This window comes from Paralichthys olivaceus, chromosome 21, assembly GCF_024713975.1.
Source record: "Paralichthys olivaceus isolate ysfri-2021 chromosome 21, ASM2471397v2, whole genome shotgun sequence".
Classification (NCBI taxonomy): domain Eukaryota; kingdom Metazoa; phylum Chordata; class Actinopteri; order Pleuronectiformes; family Paralichthyidae; genus Paralichthys; species Paralichthys olivaceus.
In genome coordinates, this window is record NC_091113.1 from 17,675,812 (window position 1) to 17,701,283 (window position 25,472).

The window sequence follows — 25,472 nt, forward strand, 5'->3', positions numbered from 1 at the left end:
AGAAAATATATGAATATAAATAATATATATAAATATATACCTTCATGCAAATTTCTTTGTTTCTTTTCTGTCTTTGCTGCTCCACTAATGACGGCAACAAATCTCTTACTCTACTGTCTAAAACACACTTAGGCACAAGTCTAAACCCTAGAAATGCAATTCCTTTTCAGTCAGTTACTCTTTTTGGCATTTTTGTTCTATTCGCCAGTTTTGCATTTTATCGCCGAAAGACAGAGACAGCTTCAAAATGCTACAAAGGGATTTCTGACACAATTCACCCGACCGCCTGCTGGCCGGTCAAGTGCATCATTGGTCACATATTCCAAGCCACCTGCGTGTCCACATATGCTCGTGTTTTTGGGATGTTTTGGTGCTCAGACTGGCACATAAAGTATGATAAAGACAGCACATTTCTCCCTTGTTAGCACAAAAACTTCAACTTGTTCTTCTTTACTATGATAATAGCACTCTGCAGAGACTGCCGACAACCTACAGTGTGAGCACTCATGTCATGGCTAGACAATTGGACCGTGTAGTGCAAGCAAATAAATCATGAACTTGGAGTATTTACTTGTACAGTGAGAGGCGGAATTCAGCAAAAACATTTCTAAAATGGCACAGAATATGCAAGAGCAAGAATCTAGACTCTAAATTCAGACTCTATGACTGCCTAATTTGACACAGTGACATTTTAAGACAAAAATATGATATATATTCTGCACAAGGTATAAGAGTACAACACTCTAGCTTCAGCCCATATCATTTGGGTTGCCACACATTTTACGAATCAGAAGGGGCCTAGATATGCCAAGAACTTAGAAAAGGATGCACTGACACCCTGGTTTCAGCTCATTTACTTGCCCTGTGACGGCAGCCCTGGAAGGAGGAATACGGCAACATGTTTAAAATGTAATGGATGTACTCAGAGGTGCATGGAATCCTTCAGCTAAAGTAAAACCATAAAAGTCTAGAGGTAGGACAATTTCCTACAATGGCAATGAATCACAAACACTGTATATAGTCTTGTATACAGACATACTCCCTCAGACCAGAGGGCCCTGAGTAGCAGGCAAGCCGCCAACAACCACAGAGGTTTATTTCCCTGCTGTTGCTATAGAAACAGCAAAGCTGCCACTGCTCCAAAACTCTCTCTTCGTGTCTACATCTCATTGTCACACTGTATTTGTAATTCGTAAAATTGTAGGGTAAAAGCCCAAATCTTGAAAGTTTGTAAATTAAGGCCCTTCCTGTCTTTCAGTAGCATGTGGCCATGTTTGTATGCATGAGGTGAGCACTGTTCTGCTTGTAGGATAATTTGTTAGGAAATGGTGAATGGGTCTGAATATTTCCTCTAGTACCGCTTTGTAATCAAGAACAGGAAGACCAAGCCTCAAGTGGACAGGACTTTATTCTGACAGTCATATCAGTGGATACAAATGTCAAATTACTGGGTCCTCATAAAACCAGAAAAACATATGCTGGAAAATGTTGGTGTATTACATCATTTGGAAACATGTAGCCTGTTTGACAGGCAAGGATTACTTCTATTGTGCATTACATTGCTAAAGGCCACTCTTACAAGCTATTCAAGTAAGTGCATAAAAATGGCTGGATTTCATTAAAAATTCAATTATTTAAAACAATTTATTACTTTCCTCCATGTTTGTCTATCTGGTATCATGGATAAACAGCTGATCGTGGTGATTTATATATTTAGATAACAGATAACTTGTAGGGGGGGAAAAAACTTAAACTGCCACTTATTAAAATCAGCTTTTCGAAACGATAATTCTTTCTATTGAGTTCTCCTGGTGACAGAATAATGTCTTGAAGGTTTTATCACAGTGTGGACGATTGTTTTCTGAAAGAAATGATCTCTGTAGTCTAACGTTACATTGAACCAATTTAAGTGCTAGCACATGTGGCTGGAGTGCACCCAACCAGTGCTCCCTCTTCTCACAGCCCAGCTGACCGTTGGAGGCTGCACAGTCATCGCCACAATCGGAGCTCCGCCAATAATGATAGTTTGCAAAACCTCCAATCAGCGCAGTTGTCGGCCAAACCAATTAATTAGTCGACCCCTACTGGAAATAGCTTGTTGATATAATTAAGACACATGGTGAGTGAGGGCAGAGTTTGTAAAGGATATCCCCATTGTTTTCTGATTCAACTGCCTCACTTCTCACCCCTGTGACATGTCTACAAAGTTAGAAATGTAACAGTAATAATAGATGACATGAGCCTTTGTCTTGAATACGTTAGTAAACAGCTAATAACGTGTTGCTAATGTTAGATAAACAATGGTCCTTTTTGCAACCTTTGACTTAGATACCTTGGCTTGTTTAAATACTGATAATTAGCTACAAAACAATAAGTGTATAATGAAAAGCACTAGAGAGGCAATTGTGCATTTGTTTTATATAGGCTACTATATAAAGTATTCTATATTTGTTCTGCCACAGCTTCATACTAAAATTTGAATTTATTACACTAAGACGTAACTTTATGTTTTGTGCCAATGCTGCAGTGTAGAGCTCTTTCTCACACATTAACACTTTGAGCCGTCTGTCAAAGTCAAGTGACAATCCACAGTACCGGGAGAAAGCCTTCAGTGGGTAGTTAAAACATCCATCAAGTTTTTAAAGTACTTAGCAGGTAGACAGAGTTCAACAATTTTAGTGAAAGCACTTTAACAGTGCGTGTTCAGACAACAGTATACAGTACAGAATACACTTCTCAACAGGGATACCTCATCTAAACACCAGCCTTGAGCTACAAGAGTCCACTGTGACCGTATGTTGTTCCCCTTCATCTCCCCACGACGACCAGCTCCAAAAGTTAATAATCTGGAGATACCCTCCCGAGAAACGAGTTTGGTCAAAATTGATCATTGTGTTTTTGAGCTAAGTTGTGCCTTCTGTAAGAGGGTCTGAGGTCACTGTAGCTGTACACCAAATTCCGTTATATTTTTCAAGGTCTTGTATGTACATCTATTTCTTTCTGACTCACTTAGAACCAGCAGGGACATTCTCTCCATAAAACAGAACACAAAAGTTGGGTGTGCAAAGAAATGTTCTTGAAACAATTTGTTGAAAAGCAGGGCCCCCTCTTCATTTCAAAACTACCCTGTCTGTATTTCCCTTCTCTCCCTCCTCTTCTCATTTCAACACCGTCTCCCCCACTCTTTTTGCATGCAGCTGAGAAAATAGCCTTTTGCTTTTAGATGGGCCTTGACTCTGGGCTGCAGGTCAATTTCCCTGGTTTCCTGACACCGTAAACCACCAACAACCAGATGGAGGAGGGGGAGGACAGGAAGACAAGAGACAGGGAGAAAGAAAGAGAGAGAGAGAGAGAGAGAGAGAGAGAGAGAGAGAGAGAGAACAAGGGCAATAAAAACAGGAGACACACCAAGAGGGAAGAGAGGAAGGGTGAAAAAAAATCCAGAGATCTCCAAGATTTAAGCTCCCACCATCTGGTTTGAGCTTCAGGAATAAGAATTTGATTACAAGACTTTTCCCCTGAAAACACAGAGGGGGGATTGTTGAGAGAACTGCTGCTACAGCAAATGGGACTGGTTACACTCCAGGTCCGCACCTCCCCAGAGTGTTTCCTCATAGGGAAATAAATGGCATAGATCATTTACACTGCTCTCTGAATCTCCCCACACTGACTTAACACATCATTCATAAGTTCAAACTTAAGTTCTGGGTTTTTTTGAGATTTATTTCTGGGAACATAAATCTCCCGAGGACAAATGTGCCATAGACTAAAATACCATTTGAATAACAATAACAAATCAGACACTCACTTGCATCGGAAAGTTTATTTTGGAATTCTTATTTTGAAAGATATTTGTGTGAGTAACATAGTACTCATTGCATGCTGCATTTCCCACACATTGATTTACATTGACGGCCACATATTGATTTTCTATAACCCCTTTTCCACTGGTCAAAAAACCCATTAACATCTGGCTTTTGTCTGCAATGGGAATGGATATAATCGGCAATCACTCATGCGTCACATGGCTCTTCAGTAGACATGGGGTTTTATTGGCTACAGCTTCTAACAGCAGTGATGGAAATATGACACCCAAGTGGACGCAATCATCGAAACCCTGCTGCATCGGTGGGCTGTCAAAACCTCTATAACGTTTTTACCTGCCCTCTATCTGTGCTTGACATTCAGGTTGCACACAAGAGAATTCTGCATGTCTGTTCCATGACTGGGCTCATTGACCAATCACAGAACGTAATCTGCACTCGCCAACCTGACCCTCGTCAGTGAGGAGTTATCAGTTTAACACAATGTGACATCTATCGAGTTGTAGAAATTGATCAGTTGCTCCTCTTAGCAAAAAAATGATATTTCACGTGGGGCACCTTATCTTATGTATAAACAATTCTAAAACGGTTATGGATTTGAAGGGTGTGGCTGATAATGTATTTAAACTTGAACGTAGCATACAAGGTGTATAAACCATACAGTCACAACATTCAAATTTTAGGAGTACAGCCAATATTGCCATAATAATCACTCATTTATCTCATTGTTATGTTACAATAGTTGCTTTTCATGTGTCTGTGGGTCATAACAACAGCCAGTCATTCACTGACACAAATTTTGAAGACTTTCTCTGTATCTCAGTATGTTCAATTAAATTTGAGTCCCCTAAAACTATGTATAGATGGGGTTTGTGGAAGAAAATACACTAATATTAAAGCTGTTTCACACACACCAATAAATGTGTGTAACTGGTAGAATGGTGGACTGTACTTTGGAAACCTGGACTGAATCCATTGCTAATGGCTGTCTACTGATAAAGAAAAAATTCTCCTCTGGCAGATGATATCTATGGAGATAAACTCATGCCCATTTTACAAGTTTCCCACCATTCACTTGCAAACACAGTGTGGTTTGCAAATACTAAATACCATTAACAAACTAGTGTATTTTGATTTGCAAACATAAAACAGACCTGACAACAAAAAAAATACACTTCACATTTCTGATAAATTATGCTTCAGAAAATATTTGCCTCCATATTTCATTCAAGTACAAAAAAATAAACCCTGCAGGTACAGAAAATGTGCTCTAAATGTACAAAAAGTTGTTGTCCAAGGTTCCTTTCTGTATCTCTGGTCACTTTCTAATTGACTCCTTTCGAAAGACTTAGATTGCACTGGATATGCTAATGTTGTTGCATCTTTCCAGTCTTAACTGTCAAAATCATTTGGATGAAATCTTATTCAAACACAGTTTGTAGGTTTGACTAAAATGCTCATTCTTGGTCTGGACTAAAACTAGACTCAGATGTCTCTGTTTCTTTTTGACTAAGACCAAACTAGAATGTCCAGAGTTTTAGTCAACTGAAAACTAAATGACACTGACTTTTTTCCTTAAGATGAAATCTAAATATAGCTGACAAAATTAACACTACTTAAAAGTTGACAATGGTGGCAAGTTTTATCCTTCTTATACATTTCTCTCATCTCACTTGCAATCAAATTTTTTTCTCAACAGTATCACCTACAAGACTGGAACCCATGTTGACTAATAAAAAAGCGTATTACACATTTGACATAAATTGATTCCAATTCACTTGGATCTCAAGGTAAAAGGTGACAATATATTAAAATGCAGCTGCATAGGATTATCTGCTTTTATATCTACAGGATAGCATAGAATCCAATAATAAATGTTTATTACACTAAATATGGAATTTAGAGGCAGAGCGTATACAGCATTATGGACAGGTTATGAGGTGTGAAGCTCTACCTAACCTGTATTTCATGACTCAGTGGTGAACCTTTTACTGATCCATGACAAATGTGTGTTTGAAAAGAATGCGCTCGGTATCCACAACAGACGGCTTATGACTTTCACAAGAATGAAAGGGAGAGTCATTATTTCCCCTCCACTCCCTCCTGCCATCCCATCACATTCCTATCCTCCATTACACCTCACGCAATAGTTGTGTAACTACAGACCTAAAAAAAAAGACAGAGAGACATGAAAGAGAGGTATTAGAAAAATACCTGGGCCTTCTCCTGACAAAGTAAAGACATCTACTTTACCTGTGGGGAAACTCGACCTGAATCTCTGCTTTAAACCCACAGTCAGTGGCATGTCCTTAGCATGGACACGGGATAATCGTTCTTCCTGTGTTCTAACAATGTCCGGCTTGTCAGGTTATTTTGGGCAGGGCTGAGTATTATTACCATCAAGATGGCAGCTGTACCTGACGCTGCTTCCCAGATCGAACATGCACAGGCTGGTAACCTCATTGTTACAAGTGACTTACCAGCAGCAGGCATGGTTATGATTCATACTGTAAACAAGCCTGTTGTTGGCTTTGGACACAATAACATGTGACCGACCACAAGGCCGAACTCGCCACACACAACCTTGTTAGATCGCTTGTCACAAAACGGTGTGTTTGAGGTTGTTGGTGACCTTTTGTTGACAGAAAGAACACGCGTCCTTCATGTTTCCGAACTAATCTGGAAAATGTAAAGGACCGAGGCCAGAGGACGAGAACAGTTAGCCAGGCAAGCTAACAAAGCTAACCCTTTAATTTCCCCCCAACAAGGTAAACTTAGCATTTTAGTCCACTTTCGCTAATTCAAGTCGAGTTTGTACTTACACGACGCTCCTCGAAATGATCCAGGACACCATGTTTTTCTGTCTGTGTGGCGTCGGGCAGTGGCAACGGAAGAAGAGCGTCCCGGTGACAACGTTAATGGCCGAGCCCGCTGTGAACTTCTTCAGCCAAAACTTCGAGGAGCGAGCCTTAAGACGAGCTGGTTACCTCACCGAACATCAGCCAGCTCGCATGTCTCACCGATCTGTCTCTGCCGCCACGGCTAAGGGAAGCAATATATCCGATGTGATCCTGGTTGTTCGGTGGCAGGCACTGTCTCCCCCCCGGGTTTCCTCCTTCTCTCACCGCCTGGCTCTCTCCAGTTTCTGGCAAGGAGCGGTGCTCACATAGCCAGTGTCGTCAACAGGAAGAGAACTACCTAACGAAGCTCCCATTGGTCAGATCCGTCTGTTTACAACCGATACTTGCCGCCATTGGCCAGCCACGTTTACCCATGTGACCTCCGCGTCTGATGAAGTCGGTGGAATTTTAAACTCAGCGACCCGTACGCCGATTGGTCCTCTGTCGAATCGTGGCGATTTGTAGCCAACGGGTGAGAGAGGCAGAGATCGGTGGATTTTCCAACGTTGTTGTTGGGGGGAGCAGATCTACTGCTTAAAAAATGGAAGTTGACCTTGTTTCTAATTCCAGAGCTGACAGTAAGGGAGGTTTCCCTCTTTGACAAGCATGTCTTCTGGATGCAAAAATAGAACAGAGAAAACACATTTTATTACAATTTCCAAAGGAAGTTCAGATAAACATCTGGAGGATGAACGAAAGGAAGTCTCATAGGGGTGCACGGTGATTTAAAACATTCATCAAACAAGCACTGACCCAGAGACACCTGCTTATTATCATTAAGTCAAATGCACAAAATAAAAGGTCACATTTTCTTGTTGCTGAACAGAAAAATACTTCATCCTTGAACATAAATTGTTATATAATCCTACTCACGTGTTCTATCATTGCTGATAATAACTCATCAATTAGTCCTCCACTGCTGCTCTCTTCCTCTGTATCACACATTTCCTTATGTATAAATACTTAAAACATTGACACACTTTTCCAGTTGTGAATACTTTTATTTTGTTAATGTTCTCAGTTACACGTGGCATCTATTGCACTTCTGTCTCTCCTGGGAGAGGGATCTCTCACATGTGGCTCTCCCTGAGGTTTCTACGTTCTTTTTCCCATGTTCGGGGGGTTGAGGGTTAAGTACAGATGATGTCACACCTTGTTAAAGCCCAGTGAGATAAATTGTGATCTGAGAATATGGGCTATACAAATCCACTTTGATTGATGATTGATTTGAGAGCCAATAGGAATGAGCGAACATAATACAGATGTACATTGCACACTGGAGTCCTTCCCAGTTTTTCATGTGTCAATGAATATCCTAAAACAAGTTTTTACAAATATCCATTGTGCAACTAGTTATGGTATATTAATTATTTCAACTTTTCTATACACTCATATGTACTCTGAGGAATCTTAGGAAGTAGCTAAGATACAGCGCAGAACCCTCAAACTCCCAGTTGACAGGTGCTAGACATTTTTATAGATAGTATCATTACCTCAGATACAATGTTAAGGAATATGTTGCGGTTTTTATTATGTCTATAAAACATGGCAATTAACAAAATGCTGAAACTTACTCCATACTAACCAGTGCTGTTAACTAATGGGTTTCCCACTCAATCAGTTAGCTAATGTGGTAGAACATCTGGGAGGGGTCTAACCTATTTCAGCTTTAGCTTGAATTTCGTGTCAACCATTTTCCTCACAGTACTCATCAGCTCGTGATCATCTGCCTCAGCCGAACATTTTATTAATGGCGCATGTGTGTAGGTGTGCAAGCTTACTTTGCATAACACAACAAACTGGATGCCTGAAACACAAATGTTGTGGACTGCCTTTGTCTTGCTCATTACGTAAAATACACCAGTCTCAAGGATCTAATCATATTCATTACAGTTTTCCATACATAGCACTTGGCAGACACAAACCCCATCTGTGTGCCTTGACAGGTCTGCCTCTTTGTTTGTGCATGTGCATCTGTGTGTGTAGATAATGATATCTGAGCACATAATGTGTAGTGTGTGCAGCTATGAGCTTTTGACTTTCTATATTTGGATATATGCATATTTGTGATCACATACAGATATACTGTATAGGTGTGTTTTTTATATATGCATGAGTATGTGTGTGTGTGTGGAGCAGGAGGGGGGTTGGATTCATGGCTGATTGTTATTCATGAAGGCGGCTGTTGCGGTGTGCAGCAGTGTGAGGTAGATTCCCTCTGGAGCCTCTCTGGTCACACAGCCTGTCTGGGACAGCATTTGAGGATCACAGCTGAAAGGAAAATACCTCCATAAGGAGTCCACTGACAACCTCACAATACAATATAATGTCACACACAGCTACAAAATCAAGTCAGAAACATACACATTTGAGCATGAAAATGAGCAGAGACATACTGAAATCAGCCTATAGTAAAAACCAAGCTGTATTAGGTCTCTCATCATTTCTGCAAATCAGAGAGATCCAATTTTCCTTTATATACATACACTGACAGTGATCAAACCAATATTCTATTCATAACTAAGCCATAGTGTGAATAATACACTGCCATGAAAAAAGTATTTTCTGATTACAATAACCCGAGTAAGGTCATACTCCCCTAATGAGCATCAAGATGTGAAGTACTCCCACCTACATCACATGATGTAGTCATGTATACATATTGATCGCATTATAATGGAGTTTTGCGTATTACAGTTTTTTGCAACATTGTAAAAATAGCAACTGTTTGACCACACAAGATGGAAAAATAAAAAGGAGTTGTAGCTTTTGCAAAATTGCATAGAAAACACCCCCAAACGGTAGCATCGTGCATTCAACTATTTCAGTTTTTCAGCAAAGTGTTCATAATGAGTCATTATCAGGCTATTCTCTATAACATTTAAAAAGGTATATGAATACAATGTTTTATTAATAACCAAAATAAGGACCAAAATAAAGTCTTATTCTCAATAAGGTTAATCATCATAATGTTGGTGTCTGTGTAAATGTAGCCAACAACTCATTCAACAACATATTACTTAACACTGTAAAATATATTACAGTTCAATACTTCAGTTGATGATTTATGCGTTGTTTCCGAGCTTCGGAATCAGGACGTTGCTTTGTGAGCATATTGCTGTGTATTGTTTGGTATTTCCGATCTATACAACAGTGTTTTGAAAATAAGACTGTATACTGATGTCTTCCTAGAGGTGTTTTACATCCTACTCCCTTTTTGAAAACTAGGACCTGTCAAAATTTCCGTTGAGGGTCATATGCACTTCGCAGAGTGAAACATTTGTCATTTGAGGACAAAAAATGCTGTCCACCACATTGTCCTGTAACATTCATAGCCATGGCCATTTTGTGAATTATGGGAATGTCACTTCTAATATGGTTGGAGTCTCTCTATTTGGCCTTTTTTCCACCTGCTTACTTGAAACCATTTATTACCAAAGCATGGTTCCACAATAATTCATCCACAAGCTAGAGAGCAGTTTTATATCTTTGACAAAAACAGCTCCCACACAAAAATATCCACCACCTTGAAGTGCCCTTATTTTTTTTGCTTTCCTTTAGTTTATCGTAACTTTTCAGTACATGTAGGTTCTACTAATCTACACAGCAAAGAGTCTCCAACTCTCACACAGAAGAATCTGCTAAAGATCCTGATATTACTCATTTGCACGTGTCTACACCACCAAGTAACATGTAACGTGCCACATGGCCACCTACCGGTTACCCTGGCTTGAATTGGAACAGCAAATGTGACAGCCTTGTTACCGCGGCCGCAGCGGTGTGTACAGCTGAGCAGGAAGCCTACAGGTAAGTGGCATGACATTTTATACATAGACCCAGTGGTTGACCAATCACAAAGGAGGGCCCCAGCTGAGCTGAAACAGGGTATTTTAGAAAGAGGGTGAAAAGAGGTGTGCAGCAGATAAAATATGGACAGCCTCTATGTGTCTTTTTTATTTTGCCAAAAAACATTGTTATAATTCTAGTCGTATAATCGTCTGTAAAAAAAAGGGGATCAATAGAAGTCATCCCAACCTGACCTTTAGCCTCACCACCTTTATTGTCCTACGGTCAGATTGAGGGAGGAGGTTTATGATCTGTTCTCAGATCAGCTGTGGATGCTGCTTCTATTAAGTGTTAAACGTTCATCTCACACTTCTTTTACAAAATTGACCACCAGACCTTTTTTTTCAGTTGTGGTTTATTGTCTAAAAACAACCATCGCACTGACTGTACAGACATTAACTGGTACACTTTCTTCACTTGTGTTTTCAGCTTGGCAATGAGTCAGGGTGAATTTCTATATTTTATGAGTTAACATCGTCCCTATTATTATTATTTAAAGAGACTAAGAATTTGATTTGCATTCAGCCCGACCACATGTTTAGAAGGACAGAGTGTTCTTAGATGGTACACCTGCATACCAGAACATTGTTCCCCCTTAAACCTCAAACCGGCATTTTTACATTTCTCTATGTGTACAGCCTAAACAAACAAGATACAGTACAGTAAGTAATGTGGTTGCAGTGTTAATAGGAGAATTTTGGAAATTAAGATGGTGCTCTCAAACTTTCTCGCAAACATATAGTATTGTCGTAACATTGTCGTAAGATATTCCTTAAACTAACTACAACCACAATATCTGCTTTTTCTACTCTTGGTCAATAAACACCACATATGTAAATGAGACAAGAAATATAGTTGTCTCACTTCTTCATACTTACCACAGCGTTTTTCCTTTCAGTTGTTCCATTTGCTTAGTCCACTATATGACAAACCTCTGCTCTACTTTTTTTTTTCTTTTACTTCTTCCTCTTTTTCATGCCTCTTTCCTCTTTTCACTATTGTGTCCTTGGTGTGGCTGTTTCCTCAGCATCTTTCCCCTTTTCTCTCATTGTTTCTCTGCTCCTGCTCCCCGCTTCTCTTCCACTGTCATTCCATGTCTGTGTTTTACCCTCCTCCTCTCTTGAATCCCACCCTGGAGGTCGCTCCAGGCTGATTGCTTTCTACATGCTTCACACACAACCCTCTATACTGTCCTTAAGATCCCCTCTGCACACACCCGCATGCACACACAAGTACACAACTGTGCAGTCTTTTGCAGAGCCAAACACACACGCACGCACACACACACACACACACGCACTATTTCTCTTGTTCTCCTTCAGTTCTTCAGCCTTAGTCTCTTGTTCACTGATTCTCTCTTGGTCTTGCTCCTTTAGAGCCCAGGAGGCCTCAGAAGAAGACAATGCAAACAAGTAAATCCGCCATGAAAGTAAGAAAGACAAACATTTCAGTGGCATTTAAAATTCTGAATGAAATATTCACACAAAATTGAGATCATGAATGAAATTATGAATGACTAGACATGGATGTACCTCTACTGGTGGTCTGGTGGGCTTTGAAATTCTACTAAGGTTTTTAAATGATCATTGCCCCTTGCACCCACTATTATTATTTTTATAAGCATATCAGACAGCTGTTGATATTTGGATCCTATATTCTTCCAGTCCATGCAGGCACGGACTTCCATTCAAAATGAAAATCTATCCGCCGACTGTTGGATGTGTGTAATCCATCACAGTGAACATCTAGCCTGCAATAATTTTTTTGGTCATCATTTGGTTATCATAACACTGTAATACTGTTTGTAATTGACACAAATGTTTGCAATAAATTCCAGTCACACATGCATGCATGTGTGTGTGTGTGTGTGTATAAAATTAAGTAAATCTTTGGGCAGTTTCCCATTTTGACAGGTTTGTAATCCCGTCTTGATTACAATAGTCATTAATATGAAAATGACCAACTCCTATAACAATACTAATAACAATAATAATAATGTGTCTCATCATCATCATCATCATCATCATTATTATTATTATGTGTAATAGTATAATTACACATAATCCCGCCTTGATTGCAATAGTCATTAATGTGAAAATGACCCACCTGGAATAGTAATACTGCTGCTACTATTACACATGAAAATAATAATAATAATAATAATAATAATAATAATAATAATAATAATAATAATAATAATAATGATGATGATGATAATAATAGTATTAATAACAATAATAATAATGTTTCTCATCATCACCATTCTCATCATTATTATTATCATATGTAATAGTATAATAGTATAATAGTGTAATAGTATAATAGTATAATAGTGTAACAGTGTAATAGTATCATAGTAACAGCAGTAGTACTATTCCAGGTGGGATCTCCAACACAGTTCTACTCGAAAGACCAGTTGAAGTCAGTGCTCTGCGAAAATAGTACCGGCGGTGTTTAATACGGCGGAGGGACACAGTCGTGCCGCGTCCCTGTGAATACCATGGGATCCAGCGGAGAAACACGAGCGTGGATGGCGGCTGTGATGCGGTCCAGTGTTCCACGGTTTTTTTTTCAAGCGGAGAGAAAAGAGACTGACGCTGGAGCGGGTGGAGACTGCCGCACATTTAAATCCCCCGGGTCGGTTTTCAGCTTTTTAGCAACGAACAACTTTTACCTTTTTAGCTTTTCTTTCCCCCCGCTGGAGTCTTCAGAGCTGGTTTAATGTCGTACATGACAGGGCTGTAAGGGCGTCGTTGTCGGGAAGTTTTTTCGAAGGGGGGGATTCGGACCAGCGAAGGGCCATGGCAGTCGAGGCTCGCCCGGAGCTGGTCGGGAAGCGGTTCCTCTGTGTCAGCGGGGACGAGCCGCCCGAAATCGGCGACATCGGCCGGTGGCCGTGGAGGTCCGGGGTCATACGAGCCGTCAACCATCGTGACAGCGACAATCCCGACCTGACGGTAAGGAAAGCGCCGAGTTCGTCCGCCTCTCGACTCTGTTACATGCAAAACGAATGGGGAAAATCTCTGTGGTTGGTGGCTAGCCAGCGAGGCAATGTTGGAGGCTTACCAGGCGGAAATTATTTTTGTGGCTTTGTCTTAGTTATCATGGCTCACTGGACCAACGTGTGCACCGCTTGGATTTTTCACAGTTTGACCAAATCTTCGCATTCTGTTGTAGTGTACAAGTTCCAGCTGCTATTTGACCACTTAGGCAAGTTAATGGGAGGCAGACCACCAGCAGGGGGTTAGGGAAAGCAAACAGCTCAGGTCCAGACAGTACACTACTTATTTCCCCCCCCCACACCCCCAGATCCAGAAACCCATCTCACTCATCAGTCGCGTTCTGAGGCGAGGACAGACCTCCGTGTTGGCCATGTATAAGAAACCACGAAACACAATGGCTCCGTGTAGGTACGCCGCGTCTTCACTCTTATCACACATCATTGAAAGCGTTCATTTCCCACCGATCGTGTCGCAGATGACAGACATCTGGTCTCTCTGCTGACTGTGTGTTGTCGTCTGAGCGAGGCTGCATTCGTCAAAGCATGTGTAGGAATTTCAGTCGCGAGCAGCTCAGTTCTTTTAATCTGCTGTATACTGCAAATCAGCTGACGGAGGGAGGTAAGGCTCGCTTCCTCGACTCAGCCCCTGCGTTACAGCCTTTAGGTTGAACTGATCCCTGTTACCCCCGTGGTTGTGGGTCACAATCTGCGTTATTTGTGCGTGGTGATCGACCGTAAAGCCCCGTCTGCCCCCCCCCCCCCCCCGTGTTTCAGGCGGACAGCCAGCCGCCCGTCTTGGACAAGGACGTAGGAATGCAAGGACTTGTGAAAACATCAAACCGGCTTGCTGCGGGCTGAACAATGGCCAGTCGATCGTCATATCAAATGTTGTCTGCGATTTCAGGACAACTCGGTGTTGTCACTTTCAGGAGCACATCTATTTCCAGCTCGGTGTGCAATTACTGTGCTTCTTATTGCAGTCGCTCGACAGGCGGTGATGGATGGAGTCCGTGGCAATACATGCGTCTGTTTCCCCACATTCTTGAAAAAAGAACATTTTCACAACAGGTTAATGCGCAGAAACCAGCAAACAATGGAATATTTGCCCTGACAAGCCCTTGGCTGTCTAACGCACTACTGTCTCAGTGTACAGTGTGCCTGTCCCCCGTTTTTCTTTTGTTCACTGAATCCTCCTATGCAGATAACTGGCCAAACCCAAGCTCAGTTGTCATTTGATTATTGAGAGTGTTGTCTTCGTACGTATGTGCCATTCTCTGAGCAAGTCATCAGATAGCAAATCTCCCAGTACACATTATCATCTAACTGTCATAGGTCTCTGGTTGGGCAATTCTTTGGTAGTTCAGGTTTTCTGCGTTTATCACTTGTATGTCAAAGCATAAAATCAGGCCAGCATGCAGGAGAGGTCCCTCTCACATGCCGTTGACCACTTGTGAGCTTTTCTATGGGGTTCTATGGGAATCATAGCTTTCTGTGCATTCTCCCTTTAAGACATGGATTTACATCAAGGCGCCTCTGTTTTTGATAGGAATTGTGTGGTGGCATAATTCCATGGATCAATTACAGTGTCATGTTGCTAAACAGCTCTCATATGTGTAATTACACGTTCCCCCCTCATCGACACAGTTTACTAGTTTGTATCACACGACAAACATGCTCACAGCTTCTTAATTCCCTTTTAGAAGTGGGTCCCTGTGTGTGATCATAATTCAGGCAATGAGTAGTGCTCTGGTTTAAGTCCATACAGTGGGGCACAGTCTCATTAGCAAGGGTCTTAACTAGCTGAATACAGGCGAGAGGGATTGGAGATTAGATTGGAAGAAGTGCGTCAAGCCAAGCTGTCAGGTCTCGGTCAAGTGTCTGGTCAGATAGGCCAGTAGTACATGGCTCAACAAGGCTGATTGGTTCTTAGCTATGAATCTTAGTGAAAGAATAATGCAGTTTACACAAGTTGAGTTTTTGCTGATTATAGAGGTGAATCTAAAGTGACCAGTCACCTAATGCCTAAAACCACCAGATTAAACCATTACTCTAGTCGGTAGCTTTTTAAGTGACATATCTTTTCTTGGATAAATGCAGTCAGCTCACAACACTGTTCTAAAACAGCTAATATCTGTAATGTAGAGTGTGAATTAATTGATTTGTAAATAAAAAGAACTGGATTTCCACATTATCATGCTTATTTAATGGTTCCGGCTGTAAATTGTAGGGATTTACTGCTTCTGCTTGTCTTAAATTATAGTGAACAAAATGTTTTTGGGGTATGGAATGACAAGACAAGCAATTTGAGGATGTCAAAGAAAGTAAAATAATTGAGAAAATAATTTACAGATAAATAATATGAATATAATTATTAGTTGCAGCCCCTATCTAATATATCTTGTGTTTTTGTTAAAGTGTAAAATGTTCTTGATTCAGAAGACATATATTGAATATTGATTTTTTTGCATTCATGATGTAACACAGTGCTGACTGACATGTCATCATCATGCACAGCAGAATTGAAAATACAGCATTGATAAAGTACTTTATTAGTACGTATCGCATTTGTTGTAGTTCAGGGTTATATATGATGATATGTTACCATGTTTATGAGTTAGTGTAGTAATACCTCCACTGGTGTAATCATGTGTTATAACTGTTGCTAACACTGATTGTAATTATTATTGTAACTGTAATTATATTATTTCTGAAATGGCGTTTTTGTGGTTAGGGTGGCCCAGTATTGGGCATGTGGTCTTGCAGGCCATTAGACCAGTTCGGCTGGCTCTGAGCTAACGTGGACTAAACAATGAAAATGAGGACAAGCAAATTTTAGAATTACTGATGTATTTTGCTGAATTGGTTTCGAGCAAAGTCTGTATAATGGACAATGGACTGTAATAATAAAAGTAGTAGCTGTAGGCTGCATATTAATTGTTAGCTCACAAGTAGGTTATTCTTTTGGGACATTCTTTCTGTTTATTGTAGGCCATGCACAGCTTCCTAGCCATAGTCCGCATTATGCAATGACCTCATTGCCAATTAGTAAAAAAAAAGTGATATGATGAAACAGTGAGGCACAGTCTGGAGTTTTATTTTCATATCTCTAAGCCACTCTTTTGTATGTGTACAGGGTGGGAGTCAGTCTAGTTTATCAGAGGTAAATATTGCCACTAACATTTATAGTGGTCATGCAGCTGCTCAATATCCATTTGAAGTTGTATTGTCTGAATTCTCTTTAGTCAGTAAACCTGGCAATACTTAAAAAGGTTCAAGAACACTTTAAAGTATTAAGACACACCATTAATGACGATGTAAATAATGTTGCAGGTAACCCAGATGTGTTGGTGCAGAAATAGAATCTCGTGAAAAATGGCAGTGAGAATTGAAAGTAAAATGGAGCACAGACTCTCATTCTCTCTCACAGAATCTCTCGGACACAGAGTTTTTGAGGGAATTCAAGAGACACTGATACAAGCTGAAAGAAAAAGTAAAAGCTCAGCAGCGGAAACCTACGCTGGCACATCAGGCATAAAACCGCCACGTTCATCTGGACTGGATTCACAATGGATAGAAAGAGCAGGGCAACCAGGTCATTGCCTATAGGATTCTTTGTTTTCCATTACAGTCCGATGTGTCTGTGTGTGCGTTTACAGTAGCAGTGCTGCTAGTTTGTTTTTAGGGCTGAAGTTCATCTCCATGTGGCTAATCAGCAGAAAATGACTGGCTGTGACCTGGGAAGAACCTTCCACATACAGAGTCCCTGCATGGTTGTTGCAGTGCTGCAATTCAGCCACTTTATAAACATTTCTAAGCTGTGTGTGAGTGTGTTAGGTTGTGAATAGCAGCATTGTTTCTAGTTCAAACATACACCAGAGAAACGGAGAATAAACATGACCTGGGGAGTATCTTTACCATGTCTATGCTACAGCAATGCTGGCATAGATATATACCATCACATGAATGTGACTATACTTGGTATTGTTCCAGGTGGACTTTGATTATAATATAATATGAATGCTGTTGAGTTTATTATTTTTATTACAGTATTATATTATCATATTAGCAGTCTTCCAAATTTGTTGTCATTTAAAATGTACTGAAGGAATGGAACATGTAACTAATAGTTAATAATTTAAGTCTTGGCAAGAATTTTTTATGGTTCAAGTCACATGAATTAAAAGGTGAAGATTTATACCATGAAATGCATATTTCTAACTATAAAATAGGCTTGGACGGCTGTTCATTTTTTCTCATCCAATCATGGAATTCAGCTCATTAATTTGTACATCAGCTTGATTATGTTGAAGTAATTCTGGTATACATTCGGCATGTTGTATCAAAGATATAACAGAAAATGTCCTTTAATAATATTGTAATTATGATCTAAACTGTAAAGAAATAAACCAATACTGATATACAGCATACAGAGTTTTCTATATAACACTTGATTTCACAATTAAATCACACATGTTCCTTCACTACAACATCTTTTTGGATGGAGCGAGTACCTGTGTGTCTACTACTTGTTTTTTAATATCGTGTTGCATTATGGGTTGTTCGTAACCGTAATATTGCCAGGCTAGCAAGTGTTTTCCGAGTCTACCTAGTCTGTGAAGTGGTTACTAGTTATCATTAGTCTTTATTAGGGTGACATGCACACGCTGACTTAACGTAGGTTGACTGCTTTGGAGGAGGCAACGTGGGGACTTGGGGTGTCAACTTCTCTTCCCAATTATTTATTTATTTTTAATTTTCTTCCCTGACAGCCAAGGTGGGTCAATGCCTGATTTTAGCCTGACTTTCAAGCGTCCGTCTTTGGTTTCTGAGCGATTTCTAAGACTTGTTTGAAAGCTTTTATTGCACTCAACATAAGAAGTTGTCAACCTGTCTGTCCTCTGTTGCTCTATGTTTGTGTGTGGAGGGGCTAAGACACGCACAGGGAAGCAACAAGAGACTAATGCAACTGTAAATGAACCTTACACAGAGCTGAAATGAACACATAAATTAGATTTTCTTCCCTCTTCTTTTTTTGCTTTTTTTTCCTTTGGTTTCTTAGGGGGGGCTATTATGGGGGTGGGCTGACATGGCAATCATATAGGGGAAACACTGGACTTCCAGTGTATGTGGTGTTGGGCAACTGGATACACCGAGTGTTAGTGGTTTGTTTTCTGGTGCCTAAGGAAACAAAATGTAATCTGAAGCCAGGATGGGCTGGCTGGATTTCTGGCTGCAAGTACCCTTCCCCCATCTACTCAACACACACGCACACACTGCACTAAAGCCCCACTACATCACAGCGCTACATATGGCAGCCATAAAGCTTCCTATAGGCTTGCAGGCTTCGCAGATAACCCTGGGAATACATTAGGATCTACTACTCAACAGCTGCCGTAGTTTCCTTGTATAACGTTCTACACTATTGCTATTGTAATCGCCAGAGTGTGATGGAATTTGTATGCAGGAAACATATATCACTAAAAATACACTGTTTAGACATTGTGTCTGTTTAAAAAAACAGACAAAAAAAAACACGTGGAACTTGGTGAGAACCACGTTGCCATGCACCATCCACTGTTTAAAAACCTATCACATGTACCACTAAGTAGATCCCAGGCCAGAACACGCTGTGCTATGGTGAATTCCCTGTCATGCCATGTCACAGAGCAATTTCAATTTTAGTAGCCAATAAGTACATACAGAACCCAACTTATTGGCAACTCTGAAGACAAAGCAGTTGAACAGTTTTTTTTTTAACATTATCTTAGTTTATCTAGTGACCTCTGTTTTCACTTGACAAAAATGTTGTAAATTGGAATAATGAAGCACTAAAGAATGAAGTTTAGTCCAGTGGGGCAGGATGATATTGCCTATAAATAAAATATTTGTATATATTTTCTGGCTTTATCACTATTATACCATATATATTCAAACCACTATGACACTTCTAGTCCCTAGTCTTGTGTGGTTTCTATTGGAAGGGAGAGAGTCCTCCTCTCTGGAACTCTAAAAATACATAGAAACCTATTTTTTGAACCACTGAGGCAGTGGTCTGTAGCTTTTCCTTTATGAAGAAATAGTGTCAACCCAGCTGCTTCTTGTTGATTTCTTTCATCATATCACAAACTGACATGTTGCAAGGATTACAATCATCTTACTGGTGTTATTGTATTTAGCAGAGAGAGATGAGAGACACTCTGTTTAGTAGTGGGTGGCATTTTGAATTCTGAATCAAATATCTCCCAGAGCAAGGGACTTTGCTGTACCTTTTGCAGATAACCATTGATTGCTCCACATCCTCTTTGGAATACACAAAATCCATGACAGAGGATGGATCCAGTGCTTTTTCCCACGTAGATTAAGCAGCAATACACCAAGTACATTCAAGATTCAGCCCACCCCTACAACCCAGCATCCCCCATACTGACCGTCAGCGTTTCAATGATTTTAGTTCATAATTCAGAAACACAAATTTATCAGACCAGTGACCGAGCAGTAAGTGATACATTCAGTCAGGTGTTGTGAGGGTTTTTGTTGAGTGAAATAACATCCTGAAGGGAAGATGTTGTGAAGCTAAATCAATTTAAACAGTTGGATGGCTTCGCCAGATGTTAAATATGCATAATAAAATATAAACAACCTTAGTTAAACAGTGATATGTAATCATAAATTAAAAAAAGAGACATTCCAATCAATATCTATGTTGTTATCCACAAGATCCAGAGTGGTTTTAGTGAAGTGCCAAGTGAGAAGGCAGCTCAGACAGACTGTGACTGTGTCCTGAATATGGAATAAGTGAACCTCAGCCTGTCTGACTGCTGTTAGATCCATCACCCCATCAGACAGCTCACATGCTCACAAGTGCTCTGAATAAGGGGCTGATAAAATATTATATGGTTTTGTCACAAACTGGCCTTTTCAGACATGATGTACATGTTTGGTATTTCTTCTGCTGTTGTGGGAAAGTCCCAAGAGAGTTCAACACAGCATGCTAAATAATGTACTTTCCTGAGCTTCACTGAAAGACTCATTTCAGTGCATATTATTTCTTGGACCCAGAGCTGTCCTGTGTATTTTCGAACCCTGCTGTCAGGGAATAGTGGCCCTGCCCTCTAACTAGACTGTTTTACCAAAGAATGTGAGGGAAGCTATTTTGGTGTAGCCAGTAATGAGGAGGTTGTGCTTGTTCAGTTTGGAACATCTCCCAAATGAATCGAGCAACTGTGGCTCATGCGTGTCCATCTAGTTTGGCTGTGTTTTTCTGTTGAGTCGAAGACAAGCTGTCACCTGCTGCCGTTTGTATTCTGTTTATTTCTGGGGTGGGACACAGGCTCAGTAAATTGTCTCGCTGTCCACCCCCTGAGGTGAATGTGTAACTGTTACTTGTTCCTACCTTGCTGGAGGAGAAAGCTAGGCCAACGGAATGTTGTCATACCTGTCTAAGACATGTCTGTCTGTCAGCCTCCCTGACAACAGTTGACCCCGTAATGAAATTTACTTAATCTTTTCATAATCCAAACACAGCGTTAACGTGGTTGCTTTGTGCCAGTGGCACACAAAATGAGGATGAATCACAATAGGCCTGCTTTAGTGACTTAAGTTGTATTTCAAACAGAATCCCTGATCCTCAGGAACAGTTTGTTCTCTCTGAGTCAAAGAAAGAAAGGAAACCGTTTGATCATTGAGGATGTCAGACAGAGCAAAGGTGGCACACATCCCACAGTTGAGCATGTTTCAGGCTTCACGCTTCAGGCACCTTTATAGGACCCTTCACTTCTCAGTCCTGGTCATGAAGGCTCACCAGCACCTCCTTCTTGAGGAGAAACAAGGTCCAACTGTCTCCTCAGATTTCTGATACCACTCCACCATCAACGCCATTCTCCCCAACTGCATCTCAGTATGGCACTGCGGCTGCTCTCTCTCAGATCAAACAGCAACGTGCAGGGTGGTGAAAACGACCCACTGCATCACCCTCTTCTCCACGTCCCACCACAAAAACTGTCCATCTTACTTACCTGCACTACGTTTGCTCCCACATACTAATGCATATCCACACATAAACATATCACTGTTCATATTGTCGACCATATATCTGTCCTCGTGCTTACTCATATCTGTACTGCTGTCTTTACTGTACATACATGACCTTCTGTATACACTGTATTCCTGCTGTTTATTCTGTATATCTACTAACAATAATAGTAACACTGTTCTTACACCTGCACTACATTTTTCCACTGACTTACCCTTGCTTCTTCACATATCTCATTGTATTCACTTCACTTTCTTCACACTGTTAATACTTTAGGTTTTTGTTTATGTATTAGCTTATTCATATACACCTCAGTGTGAAATAAATATCACAAAACACACACACACATTACTTTGCACTTCACTGCTTTTTGCACTTGTTTTCTTAGAGCTGTTATTTAGTGCAATGACAACACAGCTGAATCTAGTCTAAACTGAAAACTGATAGTTAAGCTCATAATTAATACAAATTACATACTGTGCCAGTGTCCTGAGGGCAGTGGCTTGCGTTACTACTACTACAGACTGCAGACAGACATTTAGAGTATTTGTTCATGAAAGCCCACGTGCAGTCTTTGTCCTTATGTGTTGCTTTTCTTCCTGCCATCTTGATCTGTTCTGTTTCTGTTGCTCCGTGCCATTGTACTGTTCTCCTCGTCCACCCTGACCTGTTGTCTCATTTCCTGTCTGCTCCTGATCTCACCATGCCCTGTCCTGGTGTGAACTGGATTGTGTGCATCACCAGGTGTAGTAAACATGCTGCCCTCATAAAGTTCCTGAAATAAAATAATTAAGCTGGCACTCACTTAATTCAAATAAACCATAATGTTATTTCTCTAAAGAGCTGGGTACTCTCTTCGTATATTTATTTTTTGCAGTGATGGATGGAAGTGAGTGTTCAGAAAATTATCACAAATATTTATTTATTTTGAGGCTTTTATTGCTCTTAAAAATGATTGTTAGGTTATCCATAATATTATTACTGCTATATAACAGGCAGCTGTTTAGACAGCAAATACATTTTTGTCTAAAACTTCAGACATTTCATCCTTCTCACATGTATCAACTGCTTCTCTTTGTCATTTATGACCCTAAATGTGATTAAATAATTGTTAGTTTCAGTGCTAGAAAGTCTTGGTTAATGAAAATAATAAATAAAAGACTTTCAGTAGACTTCTAATAGACTGTCAGTGGAAAAGGAACTGGCAGAGATTGGGTGGCTGCTGTTATGTTCTTTAAATCACACTGGCATGTTCAGCCTGGCCTTGTGCTGCTGGTGCATGACGAACTGGCTAGCTGTCTGATATCAGGGGGGGGGGGGGGTAGGAGGTGAAAAATGGAGAGCGGGGGAGGAGAGGGAGAATGAGAAATGGAGAGAGGGGAGGAGAGGGACAGACTGATGGTGAGGTGTGCAGATGAAGAGTGGAAAGAGAGAGCGATGTTCCAGAGAGCTGAAGCAAAGGAGAGAGTGAAAGCTATTTGAAAAATGAAGAGAAGGAGAGAGAGAGGGAGAGAGAGAGAGGGAGAGAGTGGACTCTAATTAGTCGTTTGGTTTTCCAGCCAACCAGGCTCTCTGGTAGAGAGAGAACAAGAGAGCAGAGGATAAGGGAAAGAGAACAAGAGAGAGAGAAAATGGGAATGCGAGAGAGACGGAGAGAGAGGGGTCTCTTTCTCCTCTGTCTGGCCTCTCTCCCATAGCAACAGCGGCTTAGCCACGTGAACGCCAGTTCCTTTGAGTTCACCCACTGCACAGAATTTAACTCCTTCAGCACTGGATTATGGCACAATACAGCAGCACAGAGCCAGACAACACAGCAGAACTCCAGACAGAAAAAAACATACAAACGACGCACTGTTTGTCTAATTGCAGAGAAAAGTGTAACATTGAGCAGAATAGAACTCTATCTATAGAATGCCACAGATCCTGCTGCAAAGAGTGGAAGAGAAATTAAGATTCCACCAGATTAAATTCATCAATTAATCAATTCCAAATACATCCTTCATTGGTATTAAATAGTCTTTAAAGCACAATATGTAATCTTTTGCCAGAAGGGGTCTTTTATTATTCAAACAGTAGAAAAAGACAAAGTTGTTGATGATGTTAATTAACATGGGGTCATGGGAGTTTGTCTTCACCACAATTGATATCACTGCAGTCAGCTTCTGATTCCTTCACTGCCGAAGAGCTGAATTATCCTCGTATGGCCTCTTCCTCTCCAGAACAGACACTGAAAACAACTACCTTCTGCATTTATGAGGTACTTTTCTAGTATTCGTGACCACTCTCACGCTTTATGAGTCACTCTTTCATTCACACACATTTGTTTACAAAGGAAGCTTTTCTTGCAAACATGATCAGATCTGATGACTGGAAAATATTCTTATTTATTCAGGGTGTGATGTTATTTCCCTTCATACGTCCAGGGGTGCTCTGTGACTGTGCTTGACAATAGTGAGATTGGAATACAACAATTTATTATTTTGGATATAAGCAAACAGAAAAGATATTCACGTCACATTGGTTTGTGTGTTCTGTGATTACAAGCACAAAATGAAACCTACGCTTCCCAGCAGCCACCTCTGTAGGGACCAATCCAGACATAATATGGAACACATAGTTTTAAAACACGACAACGATCTTGTCTCAGCCAGGGTTTAGTTACATGTCTAGTCTAATGAAAGATGGTAAACATTGAAAAAAAACACTACTTTGTGTAGGAATTGTTTCAGACACTGCATGAGGGGAATCATTGCAGTGGAATCCCACATGCAGAGGTGGAAACACAAAACTACCATGTCAACCTGCCACAGAGGCCAGGTATTTCCCAGTTGTGCTCTACCCATGTCTCCACCACACCTCCACTCACCTCAAACACCAACACCGGGGCAAGCAGCAACAGATCTCTGGACAAGATTGTAGCATATGCCTTCACTGAAAACAGAGGTAGTGTGACAAAACAATCACACATGTCAAATAAGAGACAACTATTCTCAGACTGTGAAATCATACTCAAGTGTCTGCATGCTGGTCCAAGTTGGTCATAGATTTAATTTGGTAAGGTAAGGTAAGATCTGAAAGGCGTCTTTAGATCTTAAATTTAACTTGATATTAACTACATGATATTCCCACCCTCACATCAGGAATAGAATGCTATCATGGGTTTGGAGTAGAAAAGTGTGCAGTTATATCAGGTGGACATGACAGAGGAGAGTGACATGGTTTCACTGCTTGTGAGAGTGAAACTGGGATGATCGCTGACTGGAGTCAACGTAGGACAGAAATGGTTTCTGTGCACAACTCAAAGCAAACAGAGAAATCAGATCTCTTGGCCACTCTCTTTGCGAGTTAGGCTCACTTCAGTAACCTCACCGTCACCACCGCACACCAGAGAAAATGTTGCCAAGACATGTTTTATTCAAATCCGTGTAGCTAAAACAGATGCAGTCCATACATAATCATAATCAATTACAATAACACAAAACAGTTGGAACTGCAGCTAAGTTCTGCAGCCTCCACCATAGTATTGAATTACAAAGCTTTGGTACACATCCTGAGTAACACTATCAGACTGTGTATGCAGGATAAAGTGGAAGTGAAAATAAAAAGTTGGAGTTTTGATGGTTCCAGTGGGTTACCATTTAATATTTGACCTATATTAGTTTATACTTGTGTATAAAAGATGAAGACAGCTGCATTGTGTAATACTCTCCTATATTAGTGGATCACAATCTCCATGTGAACCCATTTTAGTCTCTCCCCGTCTCCCCCACTCCTCCCTTTGTTCAAGAGCTAGCTACATAACTCTTTCCAGATGGTATACAGTCAAGCCTCCTCCTCTCCTTTCCCCTTTGTATTTCTCAGATTAATAT

At 40.5% G+C, this 25,472-nt stretch overlaps 2 protein-coding genes across 2 annotated transcripts in view; one reads left to right on the forward strand and one right to left on the reverse strand.

Moving 5' to 3' along the window:
- Nucleotides 1-7,074, reverse strand: part of reep3b (receptor accessory protein 3b) — a 28,596-nt gene extending 21,522 nt beyond the window's left edge. Inside the window, exon 1 of the mRNA XM_069518112.1 lies at nucleotides 6,647-7,074. Coding sequence (XP_069374213.1) covers nucleotides 6,647-6,678 — 32 coding nt within the window. The 5' untranslated portion in view covers nucleotides 6,679-7,074. The remainder of the gene's footprint in view (nucleotides 1-6,646) is intronic.
- A 6,045-nt stretch (nucleotides 7,075-13,119) lies between these two features.
- The window catches only part of jmjd1cb (jumonji domain containing 1Cb), a 109,555-nt gene continuing 97,202 nt past the window's right edge, over nucleotides 13,120-25,472 (forward strand). The window contains exon 1 of the mRNA XM_020083306.2: nucleotides 13,120-13,527. Coding sequence (XP_019938865.2) covers nucleotides 13,372-13,527 — 156 coding nt within the window. The 5' untranslated portion in view covers nucleotides 13,120-13,371. The remainder of the gene's footprint in view (nucleotides 13,528-25,472) is intronic.